Here is a 19,415-nt window from a genome sequence, read left to right on the forward strand (position 1 = left end):
GGATTTTGAATTAGGGATGCTCTACCTGTAGTAATGACATAAGTAATTTATTACTCTGTCATCTATTTTTGTTTAGTGTTCTATGAAGCACCACATTTTACTTTTAAACTTTATCACTCGAGAAATAAAATGATAGCATTCAATTTTGGAACACTGACAGATTTATGTATAGAATATATGTAAAAATAATATTCCTTAATAAAGCAAAAATCTGGTCTTTTTGGCTGTTTATATATGCAAAAATTAATTAACAAAATGTGATTTTGTAGCATACATATTTATATTCAATAAGTCAAGTTCTTTCCACAGGTTGATATTTATGTTAATTCCCCTGGAATTCTTCTTGAAATGCTATGAAATGTTTCCATTTCTGAGTCATAATTAAATTACCTATTTTTTCTTCTTTCCATTTTTTTCCTTTTATCTCTTTTCTTTCCCTTTCCTTTTCCCCATCTTTTTTCTTTTCTTTCATCCTTTCTTTCTTCCTCTCTCCTTTCCTTCCATGTATTCATCCTTTAAATAAATATGGGTTGGAAAAGGACCATGTAATAGGAATTGTCCTAGGCACTCTGGAGTGAAAGATGAATAGTAAGAAATCCCTATAATGTTTTTACCATTGTTAAAAGACACAGGCCATTTTTTGTAAAGTAAACTGTCAGGAAAATTAAGTGGGTGACTGGTTTGAGGAATAGCCCAGTATTTGCACAGATCATGAAAAGTAATTATAATCACATAAATAAATTAATTAAAATGAATTACAGAATTTTTAAAATATATAATTTTATATAATTTTATGTTTAATTGATATTTGGGGATGTCTAAAATACAAAGCAATATGTTTAAAAGTTTTATCTGTGTTTAAAAGTATTAGGATTTAGAATAAATTTATTCTGTGTGTTGCCTAAAGACATAAATCAAACTGTACATATGTGTATAGATACATAGATATTTTTGAGGGACAACTTGATTGATTTGTTACAGCTGCCTACAATGATGTATATGTTTAGAAGGATTTAGAGTTGGAATCTGAGTTCCTGGGAAAAGACTGACTCAATCTAGCAGCAATGTTGCCTATAGGTGAAGGAAGTTAGGTAGAAGATCACAAAGCAAAGGTATCCCTCATCTTTAATACCTATACATTAGCAAACACGGGAAATTCATCTTTGACAATTGCATATTAAATATATAGTTATTATGTTAAAATATTCATGACACGTATTAAAGACAGTGAGGCAGACTTTATTCAGGGGTACTGCTACAATGAAGTTTTGTAATGGGGGTAAGAGATTGAGTTTAATACAGGATATCCTGAATACAAAGATAAGTGGAAATTTATAGCTAAGAAGCAAAGTGGGAGTTAGTGGGTGGAAAATTGCCCAGAGGAAACATCGGAGTAATGGGAATTGTGGGTAAATCGATTAGACAGGATTATTACTGAAGGCAGGCCAGGGTGATAAGATATTGACAGTGAGGTAGGGCAGTGGGGTAAGAATTTGATCACACGTATCAACGGTGGGAGAATTTCTGTAAACTGACTAAACAGGATTCTTGTGAAAACTGGACCAAGCAGAGATGAACATGGAAATCAGACAGTCAGGGCCTTCTTGTGAAGAGAGTTCAGGGGAGTCTGACTAGAGTTAGGTAAGGAGAGAACCTGTCAACTGAAAGTCACTTTACACCTTCATAGTATAGCAAACGTTTTTCTGGTTATGTAACAGTGGATCAAAAAAAAAGTGTGTTCTTCTATCCAATTTTATACTATCCCTAGCTGATGCATAATTTGAAACTTTTGGAAAGGAGTAAATAGAAAACACAATGAAGTAAGAACCCGGAGAGGTTGAGAATTTTGTGCTGATACTCCTACTGACTCATGAATATAGTGAGCAAGTATGCTAACTTTCTTTGGCCTTTAGCTTCTCATCTATTAAGTGAGACAACATATATATCACTGTGAGAAACAACTCTAATAGTTTTTGTGGAAATTATTTGAAAAGTAGAAAAATCTTCAATAATATAAGGCTAAAAGTATAACTCAACAAATGAAAATCTATTAACATCAAAAAGCTACATTTACCATGAACAAATTATGTTAAAATATTCAGTGAGATAATACCTGAGATCGATGGAAATGGCTAATTTACCTATATACAGCTGTTACCTTTGAAAATGCAAACTTCTCCCTTTCTGTTAAAATCGAATCTTTCCTCTACTAATTACTATGATAACTAGCATTTAGTAAATGTAGTTTCAACACTAGCTTTATGAGGCAGATATAGTTACTCCCATTTTCTTGATCTTGATCAGAAAATAGAATGATTTCCTATGCTTGATCAGGAAATATAGTGATTCAGATTCTTCATTAAAAATCTTTACATTCAAAAATTTATAGATGTTTTGGGTACTATTCTAGACATTGAGATCAAAATTTCAGTGTCCCTGATGATGTTTTGATATCAATTGGAATATTTGGATTTGAACTTGCCCATTAACACACAGATGATAAGTAATGGATTTGAACAAATATATTACCTTTTCTGGCTCATCAACTATGTAAGTATAATGATAATCAACTCATCCAGGCATGGTAGCCCGTGCCTGCAATCCTAACACTTTGGGAGGTTGAGGATGATGGATCACTTGAGGTCAGAAGTTCGAGACCACCCTGGCCAACATGGTGAAGCCCCATCTTTACTAAAAATACAAAAATTAGCCAGGCATGGTGGCACATGCCCATGGTCTCAGTTACTGGGGAGGTTGAGGCAGGAGAATTGCTTGAACCCGGGAGGTGGAGGTTTCAGTGAGCCATGATCATGCCACTGAACTCCAGCCTGGGCTACAGAGCGAGACTCTGTTTCAAAAAAAAAAGTAAAATAAAATAACTAACTCACAGAATTCCTGTAAGGCTCAAAGGAACCCATGCAAAACATTATGTAACTGAGATATTAATAATTAACAATATAAATAAAATGTTAGTCATTATTGCTATTATTGGTATATGTAATAGAGTAGTATGGACAATTTCTAAGTGAAAACATTGTTAATGAAATTAATTCAATACTCCTTAACGGTTGTGACCACTGCAGTGTTTCATTGTTCTGAATCTGATTTGGTCTGAAAGTTGAAGGTAATAACCATGCTTATCTAGTTATCTTACAAATTATCTGCATATTATAATACAAACTGAAGCTTTATTTGATTTCACGATTGAATCAACCCAATCAAGCATATTTGATTTCATAATCGGATCAACTCATTCAGTGGCTGAGATAGCAGATGTATTTTGTGATTGTGATTTCTGAAATTATTCACCTCAAGGCATTTCCCACATCTTTTATGGAACTTTCTCCTCTCTCTCCCTCTCTGTCTCTGCCTCTCTCTCCCTATTATTAATACAAACAACTAAGGGATTCTTGTGGTTAGTCCAAATGCAGTTAGTTCAGCAGCCTCAATAAACTCATGATCCACAATGCCCTGTGGAGGATAACTTAATCACTGAATCATGATTTTAGAGACTCACCTGCATCAGCCACTGGAGTAGCTGGGATTGCAGGTGACCATCACACCCGGCTAATTTGTGTATTTTTAGTAGAGACAGGGTTTCACCGTGTTGGCCAGGCTGGTCAAGAATACTTTCAAAGAAGAAAAGCAACTTCACTGCATTTTTCCACACTTACTAAAATTTTTTACGAATTTTATGGAACTTAATTAAAAGGATCTAAGACATGGAGTTTGCTGAATCTGATAGAGTGACACCAGATCATTTCACAGTACCTTGTATATAAGGATCCTGAAAAAATATAAATCATTATGATAGAGGTGCATAGAGAGACACACATTTTTAAAAGTGCGATGGTGTGATAATATTGCCTTACTAATGTTTTCAAAAATCAATTAATTAATTGTAACATTATAAAATATTTGTGTTTTGGTATTTCTTCATATTCTGCATTAAATCAAGATTTTGATTTTTCTCCATTAAGATTTATATAGTGAAAGGAAAACAGAAGTTTTTATATATTTTATTTCAAGGAGAAATATATTTTTCTTCCAGCTCTACTCAGCATTAAAATATATTTCATGCTATTTTGCTGATAACCCTTATAGATCCTTTAATATTGCTTTTCATACTTTTTTAATGCAAGGTATATTTTATTCACTTAGAAATTTATTAAAATTTATTTTCATTTTCAGTTAACCTCATTTAAGTAATGCTTCAGTTTAAATATTTTGTGCACTTCAAGATGATTCATGGCATTCATTGGTTATTTTTGGACTTTAATTTACAGATGCAATTTTTGCATTTCTTTCTTAATATATGATTTTAGAAATAGCTATTGGATGGCTCCCTGGGATTTGTACCATCCCTTCCTTAATAAACATAAGAAAATAAATAGCATTATTATTTTTAACAATGATTTAAATAAACAGTAAGAAATAAATATTAAGAAGAAAGAGACTTTTTCTTTCATTTGACACCTGATTTCCAAAGTGACACAAGGAGAGTTTGATGGAAATTCTGCACTGTATCTTGAGTAAATAATAGTCAGCTGTGACTTATTGATAATGATTCCTTTCAAAGGTCTCCTGTAATACTGAAAACCACAAGAATGGGTGTGAGTGGCTGTGGCAGCCATCAGGGCTGCAAGACAGGATTGTAACCAAAATAGGAACTGACCTGAACATTTATAGTAAAATAAACAAACAACCTCCTTACTTGTTATCCCTGATTTCCGGAGCCTGTGCTTACCATTTCCTACTGATTTCCTTGAAAAGTCTACTGGAAATGAAGTGCCTTTAAACAAGTCACACTGGGTAAAGGACTTTCGTTGCAGCATTAGATTCAGATAGAAGGCTACAATAGGAAAAGAGGGGTCAAGACACTGGTTAATCTTATGCACTTTTAGAGTGGGCCATTCTTAGGCCTAGTTAAGAAACAGTTCTTTCCTATGGCTATGACAACACAGTAAACCAGAAGCCAGGACATGCCACTGGATTGAACCTACATAGTTTCTGTGTCACTGAGTATGCTATCATACAGAAAAGCGAAACCTCTCCACATTCCCTCATGCAGCTGGGATAATATAACTCATCATTACTCTCTGCCCAGTTTTGCACCAAACACATATATTAAATCAACAGCTGTAATTCAAGCAACTATTACACAAAGAATGGACTTTGTTGTTAAAGAGCAAGCCTGTAGCTTGAGGCACATAGTTATACTTTCTGCTCTCTCTCTCTCATATATATATATCAGGTTATCAGATAAATATATGTATATCATTATCAGATAAAATATTTGTATATTTTAAATACATATATTTTATCTGATATATATATATTATCTGATAACCCTTATTCTTTTAATATTTGCTTTTCTATATATTTATATATTTTTTCTATATAGAGTGTGTGTGCCTGTGCATGCATGTGCATGCATCTGCTGGTGATGACATTTATGATATTCATCTAAATTTAATTTTCTCTTGTAGAACAGAATGTACAGGATATAAAACAAATCATCATATTAATATGTCTTTTTTGGTATTGTAGATTCTAAACCTTCAAATTGCTATGGAATTTTTAGCATTAGAGTAGTGAAATGCTCATGAATTTTTCCATTGCTGTTACTTGAGAGCTGTTATTTGAAAAACATATATATAATACAGTATATAATACTATTGAACAGAGACCCTGGATAAGGAAATAAATACAGTCAAGATACCTGTATTCTGGCTGCCGTTATTCACCTTTGCTCCCATTTTTGGTATTTTTCTAGTGCTTAAAATTCACTTTGTTATACACAGTAACTTTTCTATTGATGGCTTAACTTCGTTGACCCTGTTTTGCAAATGAAAGCTGAATACATTCTAAGCTGGTAAAAGAATCTGTTTTGAATCAATAGCTCTCTGAATCTTCTTTGTTTATCCTACTAAACCATCTCTCTTTGCACTAAATTTCAATAAAACCAAATGGCAACCGTATGACTGTTAGAAATATTTTGAACATCATTGGAAATCAAAATTTCAACCATCTGAGAGGAACAATAAAGCAGACTCTCATAACATTCTGATTCTTGGATACATTTCAAAGTGTTGTATCATGCACCTGAACTTTGAGACTTTTTAAAATTCTTGAGGGATTTATTTTTATATATTTGTCCTTAGTTGTTACTCTTCTTAATGATATGATATATATTATAATGTCTATCATGTTTACTGTGGCTCAAATTGCAGGACCTCAATAGCACTAATTTTTGCCAAGTGAATGCAATTGAGAATGTAAAGCTGCACATGCATCTTAAGTTACAGTGCATTCCAAAATGCCTATGTCAACCCTTAAATTTCATTACTTTTTCAAAGGTCAAATTTGACTTTAACTTTTAATTTTTTAAAATTTTCTTTTGGGCACATCGAGACATAATAAAACTGCATTAAGTGGATAATTAGAATTACCTTCTAATTTCAAAATCCTCATGTATAATTGTTGGAATATAGTTTTTTATGGTTCTTCACATTTCTCACATCTTATAAGCAGAGGTCCTGACTACCTTTTTGCACACTTTTAAAAAAAAACTGCTTATGACTTTTTAATGATCGCCATTCTAACTGGTGTGAGATGGCATCTCATTGTGGTTTTGATTTGCATTTCTCTGATGACCAGTGATGATGAGCATTTTTTCATGTGTCTGTTGGCTGCATAAATGTCTTCTTTTGAGAAGTGTCTGCTAATATCCTTCTCCCACTTTTTGATGGGGTTGTTTGATTTTTTCTTGTAAATTTGTTTAAGTTCTTTGTAGATTCTGTATATTAGCCCTTTGTCAGATATGTAGATGTGGAGAAATAGTAACACTTTTACACTGTTGGTGGGACTGCAAAGTAGTTCAACCATTGTGGAAGATAGTGTGGCGATTCCTCAAGGATCTAGAACTAGAAATATCGTTTGACCCAGCCATCCCATTACTGGATGTATACCCAAAGGATTATAAATGATGCTTCTATAAAGATACATGCACACGTAGGGATATACCCAAAGGATTATACGTCATGCTGCTGTAAAGACACATGCACACGTATGTTTATTGCGGCACTATTCTCAATAGCAAAGACTTGGAACCAACCCAAATGTCCATCAATGATAGGCTGGATTAAGAAAATGTGGCATATATATACCATGGAATATTATGCAGCCATATAAAGGATGAGTTCATGTCCTTTGTGGGAACATGGATTAAGCTGGAAACCATCATTCTGAGCAAACTATTGCAAGGACAGAAAACCAAACACTGCATGTTCTTACTCATAGGTGAGAATTGAACAATGAGAACACTTAGACACAGGGTGGGGAACATCATACACCGGGCCCTGTCGTGGGGTGAGGGTAGTGAGGAGGGATAGCATTAGGAGATATACCTAATGTAAATGACGAGTTAATGGGTGCAGCACACCAACATGGCACATGTATGCATATGCAACAAACCTGTACGTTGTACACATGTACCCTAGAACTTAAAGTATAATAAAAAATCGTTTTGTTAAGTTTTTTTTAAAAAAACTGTTTATACAGTTACGATAGTATCTTCCTCTGAAGTAGAATGTTGGTTTGCAAATGGTCTTGGGAAACAGAGAGAATGCCTCCCTCTGAAGCAAAGGGCAGACATGTGCACTGTCCAGTGCAATCAACATAATATCTCCCTCAATATCTAAAGGTCAGCATGCTATACCTATTATATAATATTTCGGTTTTCTCATCCAGAGTTCCTCTCCAATAATGCAACTCACCACATGTATAGGTATTACCTGATCCTCTTCCGAATACCCAGTGGAAATAGCACAAGAAATTCTAATACTCTGGCTAGTACTATTTCTGTGAGTAATAAAGTCCTTTATCTCTGAACCCTGAGTCACAAATCTTTTGTTAGTATTCATGAAAGCATGGTAGGCTAACTCATTATCTTACAAATAGGGTAAAACCCCAGACCCTTTATAATTTTTTAAAATATCAATTGCAATTTTATGTGGACACTCTGGACAATCTTACAAATGAAAGAATACGGTGAGTTTATCCATTTTAAAATATGATTTTCATCAAGAATTTTGATGGCACTTCAGTTGTACAGATAACTGATTTTTGATGAACTCCAGTAAATACCTTATCACACGTCACAGAAATGAGCATAGATTTTCATATGTATGTACCTTTCATATGTATGTGTATATCTGTTTGTGGGTAAATATCTGGTATGTTGAACCAAATATTTACAGTTTAACTCTAGCCTTCAGAAGTAGTATAATAATATCCAGCACTTATGGAGAGCTTGCTTTATACCTGGTATTGATCTAAATGCATTTCGTATATTAACTCGTTTAGATGACTTGGATTTGGTTGCAAGTCCATATTTCTTTTCAAGGAATTAAACAAGCAAATTTTGCATATAAGGTAAAAGATACATGGCAAATAAAACTTTGTCATTAAGTTTATTTCAGAAGTTACATAGTATTCATATTTTGAATTAATACATTTTACTAATACAGTCAAATAAGTTGGTATTAATTATGTTTGACTTGCCATGAACCAAGTCTCGTACAGATAAACTGAAATTTTTGGAAACCTTTTAGGGTCAGGGTTAAAATTTAAATGCATTTTATTTATTTATTTATTTATTTATTTATTTATTTATTTTTGCAAAGTAAGGCTAACATTGGAAATAGAGACATTTTATAAAAATCTTTTAGAAGATTTGGAGATTTTGATTTATTTTCCTTTTTACTGGAAATTTCAATTGTGTCCTTAAGTGGCTGAAATGAAGATGAAATATTTGGCATTGGTTAACAAATTATTATTTAGATTTGACCAGTCAAATCTAAATAATAATAATGACACCATAATTCATCCGTGCATCAGTGTACATACTTTTAGAGTACAGTAAGTATTTTACAATCTGGAAGGTCCATTATCATGATTTCTCCAGTTCCTTCAGGAGAAAAGATTTTGGCCAATATCTTCTTTCCTCATATTTAGCAAGTTGATCCAAGTCCCACTGACATGTAGTTTCTAATACTTGTGTTTAGTATTCTTCTATATGTGTCTGATAATCTTCATAAGTGGATTTCTACTCATTTCTGAGAGTACACTGTCCATCATATCTTGTATTAAACAGGGACTCTAATAGTATTTTACTTAGATATGTTATGTCTCAAGACAAATATGCTATCACCAACTTTTGACTGTTTTCCTTTTGCTTGACCTAGTAAAAAAAACAGTAAAAATCATTTGTGCAATAACAGTAAAACTCATTTGTGCAATAACAATAAAAACCATCAGCTTCTTATATCCACAGGACCTCATGAAACTTTCCCGAAGCTCTGCCATTTAATTTTAATACACATCTACTTACTTTTAACCTTTTTAGTTGGTAGCGAGGAAAACAGACTGCAAAATTATGGTAGCTCTGAAAACTTGACACACTATTTCTAGAGATGGAGAATCTTGGCTTTTGGCTTTAAGAGCAGAAAATTCCTGAAGCTTCTCACTGTTCCATTCAAATTAGGTGCAAAATATACTGTACTATCCATGCTATCCATGGTGTTAAATGTAATTATTATGTATGCATATATGTGTGCATGTGTTTATTCCACATGTATTCAACGCTAAAAGGTTTTTTAGTATTGTGCTTGAAATGATACCAACATTAATACAACTTTTTGATTATAGATTTTAATATGCATTTAAAAAGCAGAAATCTTTCATATTTAGAAGTAAATAAAATTATTAACTAATGACCTTTAGTCATTAGTTCATACAGTGAGCATGTGTGTGTTTTTAAACAGGTCAAATTTATGTTCCCTTTATATTACATATCACAATGAGCTAGTCTATGGCAGTAAGATATATCTTTTCATCATGGTTTTATCAGAGACCACCTGTGTGATTGATATGGAAAGAGTTTTATTATGGGAATTAGACCTTATACAATCATGAGAGCTGGTGAAGAATTCTATGGAAGGCTACTGCCTGAGACAGGTAGTGGGTGTGAAGTTGTTGTAGGTAACTATAGTTGTTGATGTTTATAGAAGAAAAGCCAGACATGAAGTAGAAAGAGTAAGGACGAACTGAGACCCACAGCACAAACTAGGACCAGAGTCTGTCTTTTACTACCTCTAACTTTCTTTGGGTCGATTTGGGTGACTTAAAGAAGAAACGGATGCCTTTGTCATGGAGCTATACAATTATCAGGACTCAGTCGGGTAGAAACTAACAAATGAGATTTGGTGGAAGCCAGAGGACCTGGAGGCCCTGGTACTGCCCCACGCTAACAATGTGGCCAGCAGATCAGAACAACCTGGGGAGTGTAATGGTTGCAGCTTAATTTATACCTCCCAAACCTCATGCAGATTTCACTGATAGCCAGCCTAAACCAACCTGCAGGAAAGGGAATTTGAGGAAATATTTTTCTAGCGTATTTCAGTTGGCACAGTACAATTCTGCCACAGCTATTGACTAACACATGCTGTATTTGCTGTTGTATTGAGACAATGAATCATGGCATTTTTACTGCTTTGATAACAACAGTGATTATAATTTATAAGTCTTCACTGCCAGAGGACTAGGATTTCATATAAATTCTATTGAACAAAATGCAATTGCCCTTGGTAGCTGAAATGGGCATAAAGTAATACTCAAAACCAATTTTTAAAAATCTCTCTCTGTTTAGCACTAAGTATGGGCTTAAACTCTGCTAACTGCATCCTTACAAAGAATGAACTATTCATAATGGAGCTCATCATAATTTTTGAAATGGCATAATATGTAGAAGAGTGTGAGAGTTAAGCAGTCAGAGAAATATCCAAACAATAGTGAATTTTAATTATTTTAAGAATTGGGGCTGGGCACGGTGGCTCACGCCTGTAATCCCAGCACTTTGGGAGGCCGAGGCAGGTGGATCACCTGAGTTCAGGAGTTCAAGACCAGCCTGACCGACATGGAGAAACCCTGTCTCTACTAAAAATACAAAATTAGTCAGGGTGGTGGCACATGTGTGTATTCCCAGCTACTCAGGAGGCTGAGGCAGGAGAATCGCTTGAACTCGGTAGATGGAGGTTGCGGTGAGCCAAGATCGCACCATTGCACTCCAGCCTGGGCTACAAGGGCGAAACTCCATCTCAAAAAAAAAAAAAAAAAAAAGAATTGGATAACCAGTTACCTATCAATTAATAAGTGCTAGTCATCATGCTAAGTAATTTACATGAATATATCATTAATCTCATTTTCAGTTGAGGGCACTCAGGCTCAGAGATTCTAAGTAACTTTGTTATAGTCACACAGCAAATGGAAAATGCCTGAGTAATTTTAACCCATGTCTGACTTTAAAGCAGTGGTTCCCCAATCTTTTTGGCACCAGGAACTGGTTTCGTGGAAGATAATTTTTCCATGGGCCAAAAAGGGGATGGTTTTGGGATGAAACTGTTCCACCACAGATCGTCAGATATTAATTAGATTCTCACAAGGAGACCTCAACCTAGATCCCTTGTATGCACAGTTGATAAAAGTGTTCAACCTCCTATGAGAATCTAATGCGGCAGCGGATCAGACAGAAGGCAGAGCTCAGGCAGTTGTGCTGGCTGGCCTACTGCTCACCTCCTGCTGTGCAAGACTGATACAAGTAATTATCCCCCTTTCTGTTTCACCGTTATGAAATTGTTCGTTTTGCCCTACATGTTTTTTCTTGAAGTTCTTGAGAATACCTTTTCAAATGCAAATATCCTTGAAAAAGTAACATCTTCATTACATATCAATAAATATAAATTTAACAATTCCTAATTTCTGAAATTTAAGTGCATGCATAAATGATTTCTACAAGTTGGTATATACATACGGTTTACGTACAAATATCCACATATATGTACATATTTGGGAAGATTATGATATATGGATATTTGAAGAAATAATAAAATTATGCCAGAAAAAAATGAAATTTGTAAAACGTCCTCTTTAATATCTAATTCTGTACAAAGCAGAAGATCCAAAGTTGGCTTATGGGTGACAAAATTATGATACCACGTATGTTCTGACGGTCAAAAATATTTTAAGCAATGGTAAATTTAAGTATCTTTTGACTAAGCAGCAGATTGCCTCCAATTACCCACTTTCTTTTTAATGTTTGTATTACTCCATTAGGGCTAGCATAATAAAGTGGCACAGACTGGTTGGCTAAAACAACAGAAATTTATGTTCCAGTTCTGGAGGCTAGAAGTCCAAGTTCAAGGTATAAGCAGAGTTGAGTTCCTCTGAGCCTCCTCTCCTTGGCTTGCAGATGACTGTCCTCTTGCTGCCTATTCACATGGCCCTTCCTCTCTGCACTCATGCCCCCGATGTCTCCTTATGTGTCCAAGTTTCTTCTTCTTATAAAGACACCAGCCAGGTTGGATTAGAGTCTACGCTAAGGGCCTCATTTTGACTTAGTCACCTCCTTAATGACCCTATCCCCAAATAGAGTCATATTCCCAGATGGTAGAGATTAGGGTTTCAAGGTATAAATTTTGAGAAAATGGAGTTCAGCCTATAAGACAATCTCACAACTCTGGTTTGATAGTTCATTTACCCTGTGGGCACTTGACTTCTTTTCAAACCTTTTTATATTGTAAAAGTTCTTTCTTTCTGAATGTTCTACTTTTTAATCTCCTTTTAAATCAACTAAATTTTTGGTCATGAAAAAAGAAAGAAAAGGACAAGAGTATACATGTGAAATATGCCATAGGCACTTGCATTTGAATAAGTGATATATCAGTGTGTATGTAACAAACACTAAACTTGATTAGAGTCTTCAATTATTATAAGATACATTAAGATAATATTTTATATTATAACTATAAAACAGACTTTAGGGCCGGGCACGGTGGCTCAAGCCTGTAATCCCAGCACTTTGGAAGGCCGAGACGGGCGGATCACGACGTCAGGAGATGGAGACCATCCTCGCTAACACGGTGAAACCCCGTCTCTACTAAAATACAAAAAACTAGCCAGGCGAGGTGGCAGGCACCTGTAGTCCCAGCTACTGGGGAGGCTGAGGCAGGAGAATGGCATAAATCCCAGAGGCATAGCTTGCAGTGAGCTGAGATCCGGCCACTGCACTCCAGCCTGGGCAACAGAGTGAGACTCCGTCTCAAAAAAAAAACAAAAACAGAAACAAAAAACAGACTTTAGTACTTTGGACTTTAAGGACTCCAACAAAAATTAATGTTTGATATTAGGCAAGACAGGGGGTAGAAAGGAGGTGGATGTGAATGAAATCAAACATTCTTCTAAAATATGGGCTCAGTTTTTCTGTCTTTCTCTAAGGCTACATCTCACGTGCAATTAAAGATGCAGTTCATCTCTCTTTTATGTGTAATGATTTCTGTTATGGTAAAGGCATGTATGTTAGAATTAAATATGCCAAATAATTTTGTCCACAATAAATTCCTTCAGATTGTAACTCTCCTTACTTGATGTAAACAAATGACTTGGTTGCATTAAGGCATGAACACTAAATATTCAGCCCCTTGCATAAAATTGGAAACCACTGAATATCATTTTTGAAATAAGGATGAGGATTGTGAGTACTTCATCATTTTCCTGGTTTGGGAGGAAACATATTTATGTAGATTTCCCAGAATATTTGCAATTTTCTGCATTTATTGCAATATGAGATGAAGAAAGGTTATGCTAGGTACACATAATGGACCACAGTCAAATCATGCAAATGAATAGCACACATCATGATGAATCCAAGTGACAGTATAATATAAAAGAAAACATAAGCCTAAAAATTGATATCATAAGCTTCTATGGTCCACACAGAATTTCAAAGTGAATTTTTTGAACTCCTTTAAATAAAAGAAAATCACAGCGGTCAGCTTTTGCTAATAGCATGGTCTATAGTGCCTATGTGGATAATCATTTTGAACATGTTTGAAGGTTTCAAGTAATTTGAAAGAAAAATGTTTATAGAATCTTGAACAATATTTCCAGAACTTCAAAACAAATAGTCAATCTAGAGGGAAAAGAGCAGTCAAATTGGGCACTAAACTGCAATGAACATTTAAGTAAAATAATTTGGGAACCTTATACAGAGAGTCTTCATTTAGTTTAATCATATAATTCAAGCCACTTTAAAAGTTGTTTTTCAGTTATTATAGGTTTAATGGTGATATAGTTCAATTAATATGAATATGCTTACATACCAAAATTACTGGCTATGTAACGTTGCTAACTTTGTTGTGTTAGTTGAATCAGTATTATTTTAAATCTCTAAAAAATATAAAAGCATTGATATGGAAAGTTCAATTCATTTTATTATGGCATATTCTAAATACTGATGGTAAAAATGCTTCCCAAAATGGACAGAACTGCCTATTCATCACTTTAAAAGGTGAATGTTAAAAAATTCCAAGTCACAAATTCAACATTAGAAGGCTAATATCATAATTATAACATGGTTTATATTTTAGTTTTATTAGATAAGCCTCTTTGGAGAAGAGATTTCTAACATCCTTTAGTGAATAGTAAAGTATTAGAAAGACACAATTATGGATGATCGGATTACAGCTGTAATAGCACAAGGTTAAAAGAAAAAAAAAAAGACTAAACATTATTGCCAGATAAGTGCGGAAAAGCTTAAATAGAGGAAGGGATAAAGTGAGTGACAGGAACAATCTCACGGATTACTGCTTTGGCACGAAGATTCCAGTATTCAGCTAGCTTGCCAAATAAATTGACCAGAGAAAAAGAAAGTCAACAGATTAACTTCAGGAATTAAGCTTATTAATGGGTTTTCAGGCATAAATGTATCCACCTATCATGATAGGAAAAGATTTCCTTTGCTTTCCCAACTGCTAGATTATGCACCAAAATATTTCTGCATAAACTATCGATGGGATAGAAGCATTTTTTTTTCTTTTTACATGAATTCTCATTGACCTGAGTCAATGTTATATGCTACCCATTCATTTTGGACTGATTTGTAGTTGAGCCAGAACAAGTTGTTTGATTTAATCATGAACTGAATATATTTGAATAGAGATTGTTCACGTTCACAAGTCTTCTCTCCTTTTCTCTTCGCTTACTTAGAGTAAAATTTAACTGCTCCATCCAGAATTTAAGAACATACAAGAAGGTAATTGGAATTGGAGGTAAATCATATTCTTTTGTAGAAAGTATAATTATCAGAAGTTAGTTAAAAACACCTCAGTTCTGTTTTAATTTTCATGCATGGAGCAGTTGTTTTGACAGATGGATGGACTTTATTTTTGTAACCGTCCAGGAAAAGTCTGTGTAACACAGTCTAATCAGTGCTTCATATCTGCAATGTTTGTTTTTGAATCACTGTGCTTTTGGCTCCTGTATCTTTTTCTAGGGGTAGACATTTTCTTCTAAATTTATTACTCCAGGTAATATCTTTATACATAATTCCTCATTCCTTTGATGTGGAAAGACCAGAGACCCTTAAAAACATAAGTGTAAGCGGTTTGTCACTAAGGGTGATGAATCATTACTCCTCAGGTGTGGCCTTGGATTTTACTGGTTTATAACTGCCCTTACTTTTATTTCTAGCTAACAATCTATAACACTGTTGCTCTGGAGAACATTTCAGTAAAATAAGAGGTCAGTATGGTTGCCTGACTGTGGGGAAGTCAACTTGTTGCTAAACTTGTCTGTGTTCATCAACTTATATTCCAAAAAGGATCAAGGTTTGAAAAATGAATTCATTTTGAACTGATTCCACTCTCTTTATTACATTGTAAATCCTCCAGTGCTGAGCAAAGCAGTGCAGTAGTTTAAGGCCAAAAAGTACATTACATTCTGAGTTTTAAGAATCGTCATGGTTCAAGAAAAGGTCAGAAACACTCTTCTTCTGTCTCCCTAGAGCAGAAATGTGTGAAGTGTGTTTCCTTTTTCTGCCACGCTTCCTTCTTTTTTAGAGGAATGTCCAAGCTGCTTCCAAATAAAATGAATATCCTGTTTTGGAACACTCGAAAACCTTGGCAGCAACAAGCTAGAGAATGAAGGCAAATGAATGACAGGATTGATACTCTTTTATGTAGGTTTTCTGTTAAGAACAAATCCTTGCTAACAATGTCTCTGTCAAGTTTTTGCTTCTTCTCTGTCCAGTTCTTTTAATACACTTTCCTCCTCCATTGTTCTTGATGGGTCTTCTCTCAGCTATTTTTAACCGAATTTGAAAGTATTTCCTTCCATTCCTTTGTTTTATTTCAAGCATCTTTATATCCTCTAAGCCCAAGAAATTTCTCTCCATTATATTTGCATCAACCTCCACTTTCAAAATAATATTGAGCTTGCCCCCAGGGCATGGTAACAATACAACCTGCTGCCAACTGGGAGAGCTCAGTGGGGAAATGAAGGGGATCATTCCAGGCCTTAGGCCAATAGGGTGGGTCTAGTTGCTTAGTAAAAAGATAGAATCCCGTTATCAGCACTCTCGGTAGAACCCTTTGCCAGCTTTCACAGCCATAGTCCTGTGATTGATTTTGTTCCAACAGCTCTGTAGGGGAATTGTTGTCATGTTATAGTGGTTCCTCTTTAGTAGTTAATGGAGAACAAATTAAAATTATGATATTCAGTGGAGCCCAATTTCATAGTTAGCAAGAACCCTGAGAGTTTTTCAGTCATTAATTACAATCTGCTAGTTTCCTCCGAAGGACAGATGTAGTCACTATAAATTGCTAATCAGTTATTCAATCTATAAGAGATAAAGAGCCCACAAATTCTGTGATATTATGATTCATAACAGTTGCAGAGGTGACATGAGCCTTTGTTTTGTTCACAAGTATTCTTACTGGTAAAATATGTTCTTCCTTATTTATTATGGAGAAGTAAGTTCCACTGTCGTATTTCTAAGGAGGCAGTTAGGAGATACTGATAAGACTAAAAAATTGGGGTTTGTGGAAAAAATTGCATGATATCTATAAAGGCATGGCATGCAAACTGAAATCCTGTTTTTTTCTAGAATGAAAAAGACATCCATCTGGGTCTGCCACTATTATTTATTAGAATATCTGTTTGCCTACCAATATGTACACAGCCAATTTCTTAGTTTCAGCATATGGCGCTGGAACTGGTTATTTCTAATCTGGAATACTATAATATTGAGCCCACAATCAGAGATGATTATCTTTATATAAAAGCAGAGTATGTGGCCACCTACGTGTTTCAAAGTAAACATTTTCCTGAAAATGGCTTCTTTGCAAATGACTGAAATTTTTTTAAGAACACAAATAAATCCTTTGGGTAAGGCTCATGAATGCCTGGTTTGTAAATGAGTTTATCAGATGTTTCCCTTTCCACAACCTCTTTCCTCTGCCCAAGCCTTCATGCTCTATTCTCTTGGGGAAGGAGGAGAGACTCTTACAGAATGGAGAGCTTGTTGCTAAGAGTAGTGGAAGTTAAGTTATATCTGTTTCATAGTTTTACCTAAGAGGTACCCTATTTAAAGTGAAACACGGATGAGATCCACATACCTTTTAAGCTAGGAAATTTTTCCTCGTAACAACTTGCAAGATCAATTTAGTTCAGTGAGTTATACATTGTAGTGCCTTACCAGACAAAAGAAAGACTCAGGATCTGTGTAGCAAAACAGTGGAAGAAATTATGTTTATTTTAGTTACCCCCAAAGTACTCAGCATATGTTAGGAAAGAATGAGGGAGGAGTCATAACTAGAAACTTTCGCATTTTACTTTAAATGGGCCACATTCATTTTTAGGGCAATGTATTTTAGGGTCATCATCAGGTTTCATCCTAGAAAAATAAGTGATAATAGACAGCAATTATTTGAATTTAAATATCAATTAATCTGCTTAAGTTTGGTTGCCTGATCCTTATTTTACGGGGGCAATGGAATTAAGATAAAAATAATCAGCCTCAAATATAGAATACAGATGTCATGTGGAAATGTACTCAAATAATTTTACCGCCTCAGTTGTAAGCTCCAACTGACTACATAAAGCACTCTGAGCTTTCACTTGAAAACTGGCAAGTCATAGAGAATGACTTTGGGAGTGTGACACACTTAGAAGTCCCAGGAACAACCCAGTCCTGTCATGTGTGCCTGCCTTGCTTGTACTGTTGTCCACACTTGATCCTTAATTGCATTTATAGTTACATATTTGGTTCTTAATTCCAAATGTTTATAGAAAAAAAAAAAAAGGTAGTTAAGGAAGTCTATAGCCTTTAACAAAATCATTTTGAATGCAGTTTTTATTATTTACCATGTGAATACTCATTTGGATATTTCCAAAATGGGTTACTAATGATGTTTAAACTTTATGTTTATTAGAGGGTCATATTATATTATATTTTTGTTTTCTTTTCCTAAAATGGAACTGAAAACTGATTTTTGCAAGTAAATTTTCACCATCATTTTGTTTAGTTAATTCATTAGTTAATCAAGTAATTTGCTGCTCTCCTCATTTCTGGAAAAATCACCTGTGATTATTGATAATCTATTTTTTTTTCTGCTTTTATATAAATAAATTAAAAATAGTTTTAATGAAAGACTGATGGAAGGTCATAAAATAATTGTTCTCACCAGAGTAAGAAACTCTATATTTTAATGCATGTTATAATATAAACAAAACAATAGAAAAATAAATAAGTCCTTACAATGTTGTGAAAGGGATGCTAAAAAAAGAAAACAAAAGACAAATCTGTTCCAGCATGCCTAGCACCCTAGAGGATACCTCAGTCATGCTGATTGCTGAAAATCTTTGGTTTTCCTTTTGTCTTACAGAAAGAATGTGCTAATTTCATCAAGGTACTTAAGGCGTATAATCAGACTCACTTGTACGCCTGTGGAACGGGGGCTTTTCATCCAATTTGCACCTACATTGAAATTGGACATCATCCTGAGGTAAAGCTGGCTTTTAAAAAATTGTGTTTGTCCATGACCCCTTTCTATTCAAAATGCTTCATTACTAATTTCTTCAGTTCATTTTGCTTCTGGTTCACTATTCAGTGGGACCTACTTCAAATTCAGATGCTGTTATTAATTTTAATCTGTGAATGCAAAAAGAATGAGAACATCACTCAACAAAAACTAGGGAGCAGGAGGAAGGAAGGAAGAAAGCATTTGTTTTCACCCTGGATTAGAGTCCAATCCATTTTGCATGTGCAGCAGATGTCAGCAGGCTGAATGTGTGGTGTTTTCTCCTTCATTTGTATATTGCCAGCCTTCTCCTCCATTTCCATCCTCAGCCAGAAGTGTCTGCCACCCAGTTGTTTTCTTCTGCCTAGGGATTAAGAAAGGATGCCATACATTTGCACAATGATCTGGTCTCAGGTTTGACTCACATTATTCACATTTGTATTCTTGCTTGGCTAAGCTTTGATTGTATATTTTTGATTATTATTTTGGAGGTATGGG

General features: G+C 34.6%; 1 protein-coding gene across 5 annotated transcripts in view; it reads left to right on the top strand.

Moving 5' to 3' along the window:
• SEMA3A (semaphorin 3A) overlaps positions 1–19,415 on the top strand; it is a 522,459-nt gene that overhangs the window by 368,388 nt on the left and 134,656 nt on the right. For all 5 annotated transcript variants that reach the window (XM_038004552.2, XM_038004551.2, XM_038004549.2 and 2 more), the window contains one exon: positions 18,783–18,902. In XM_038004552.2, the coding sequence (XP_037860480.1) occupies positions 18,783–18,902 (120 nt within the window). The remainder of the gene's footprint in view (positions 1–18,782; positions 18,903–19,415) is intronic.

The sequence above is a fragment of the Chlorocebus sabaeus genome, chromosome 21, assembly GCF_047675955.1.
Source record: "Chlorocebus sabaeus isolate Y175 chromosome 21, mChlSab1.0.hap1, whole genome shotgun sequence".
Taxonomy (NCBI): Eukaryota; Metazoa; Chordata; class Mammalia; order Primates; family Cercopithecidae; genus Chlorocebus; species Chlorocebus sabaeus.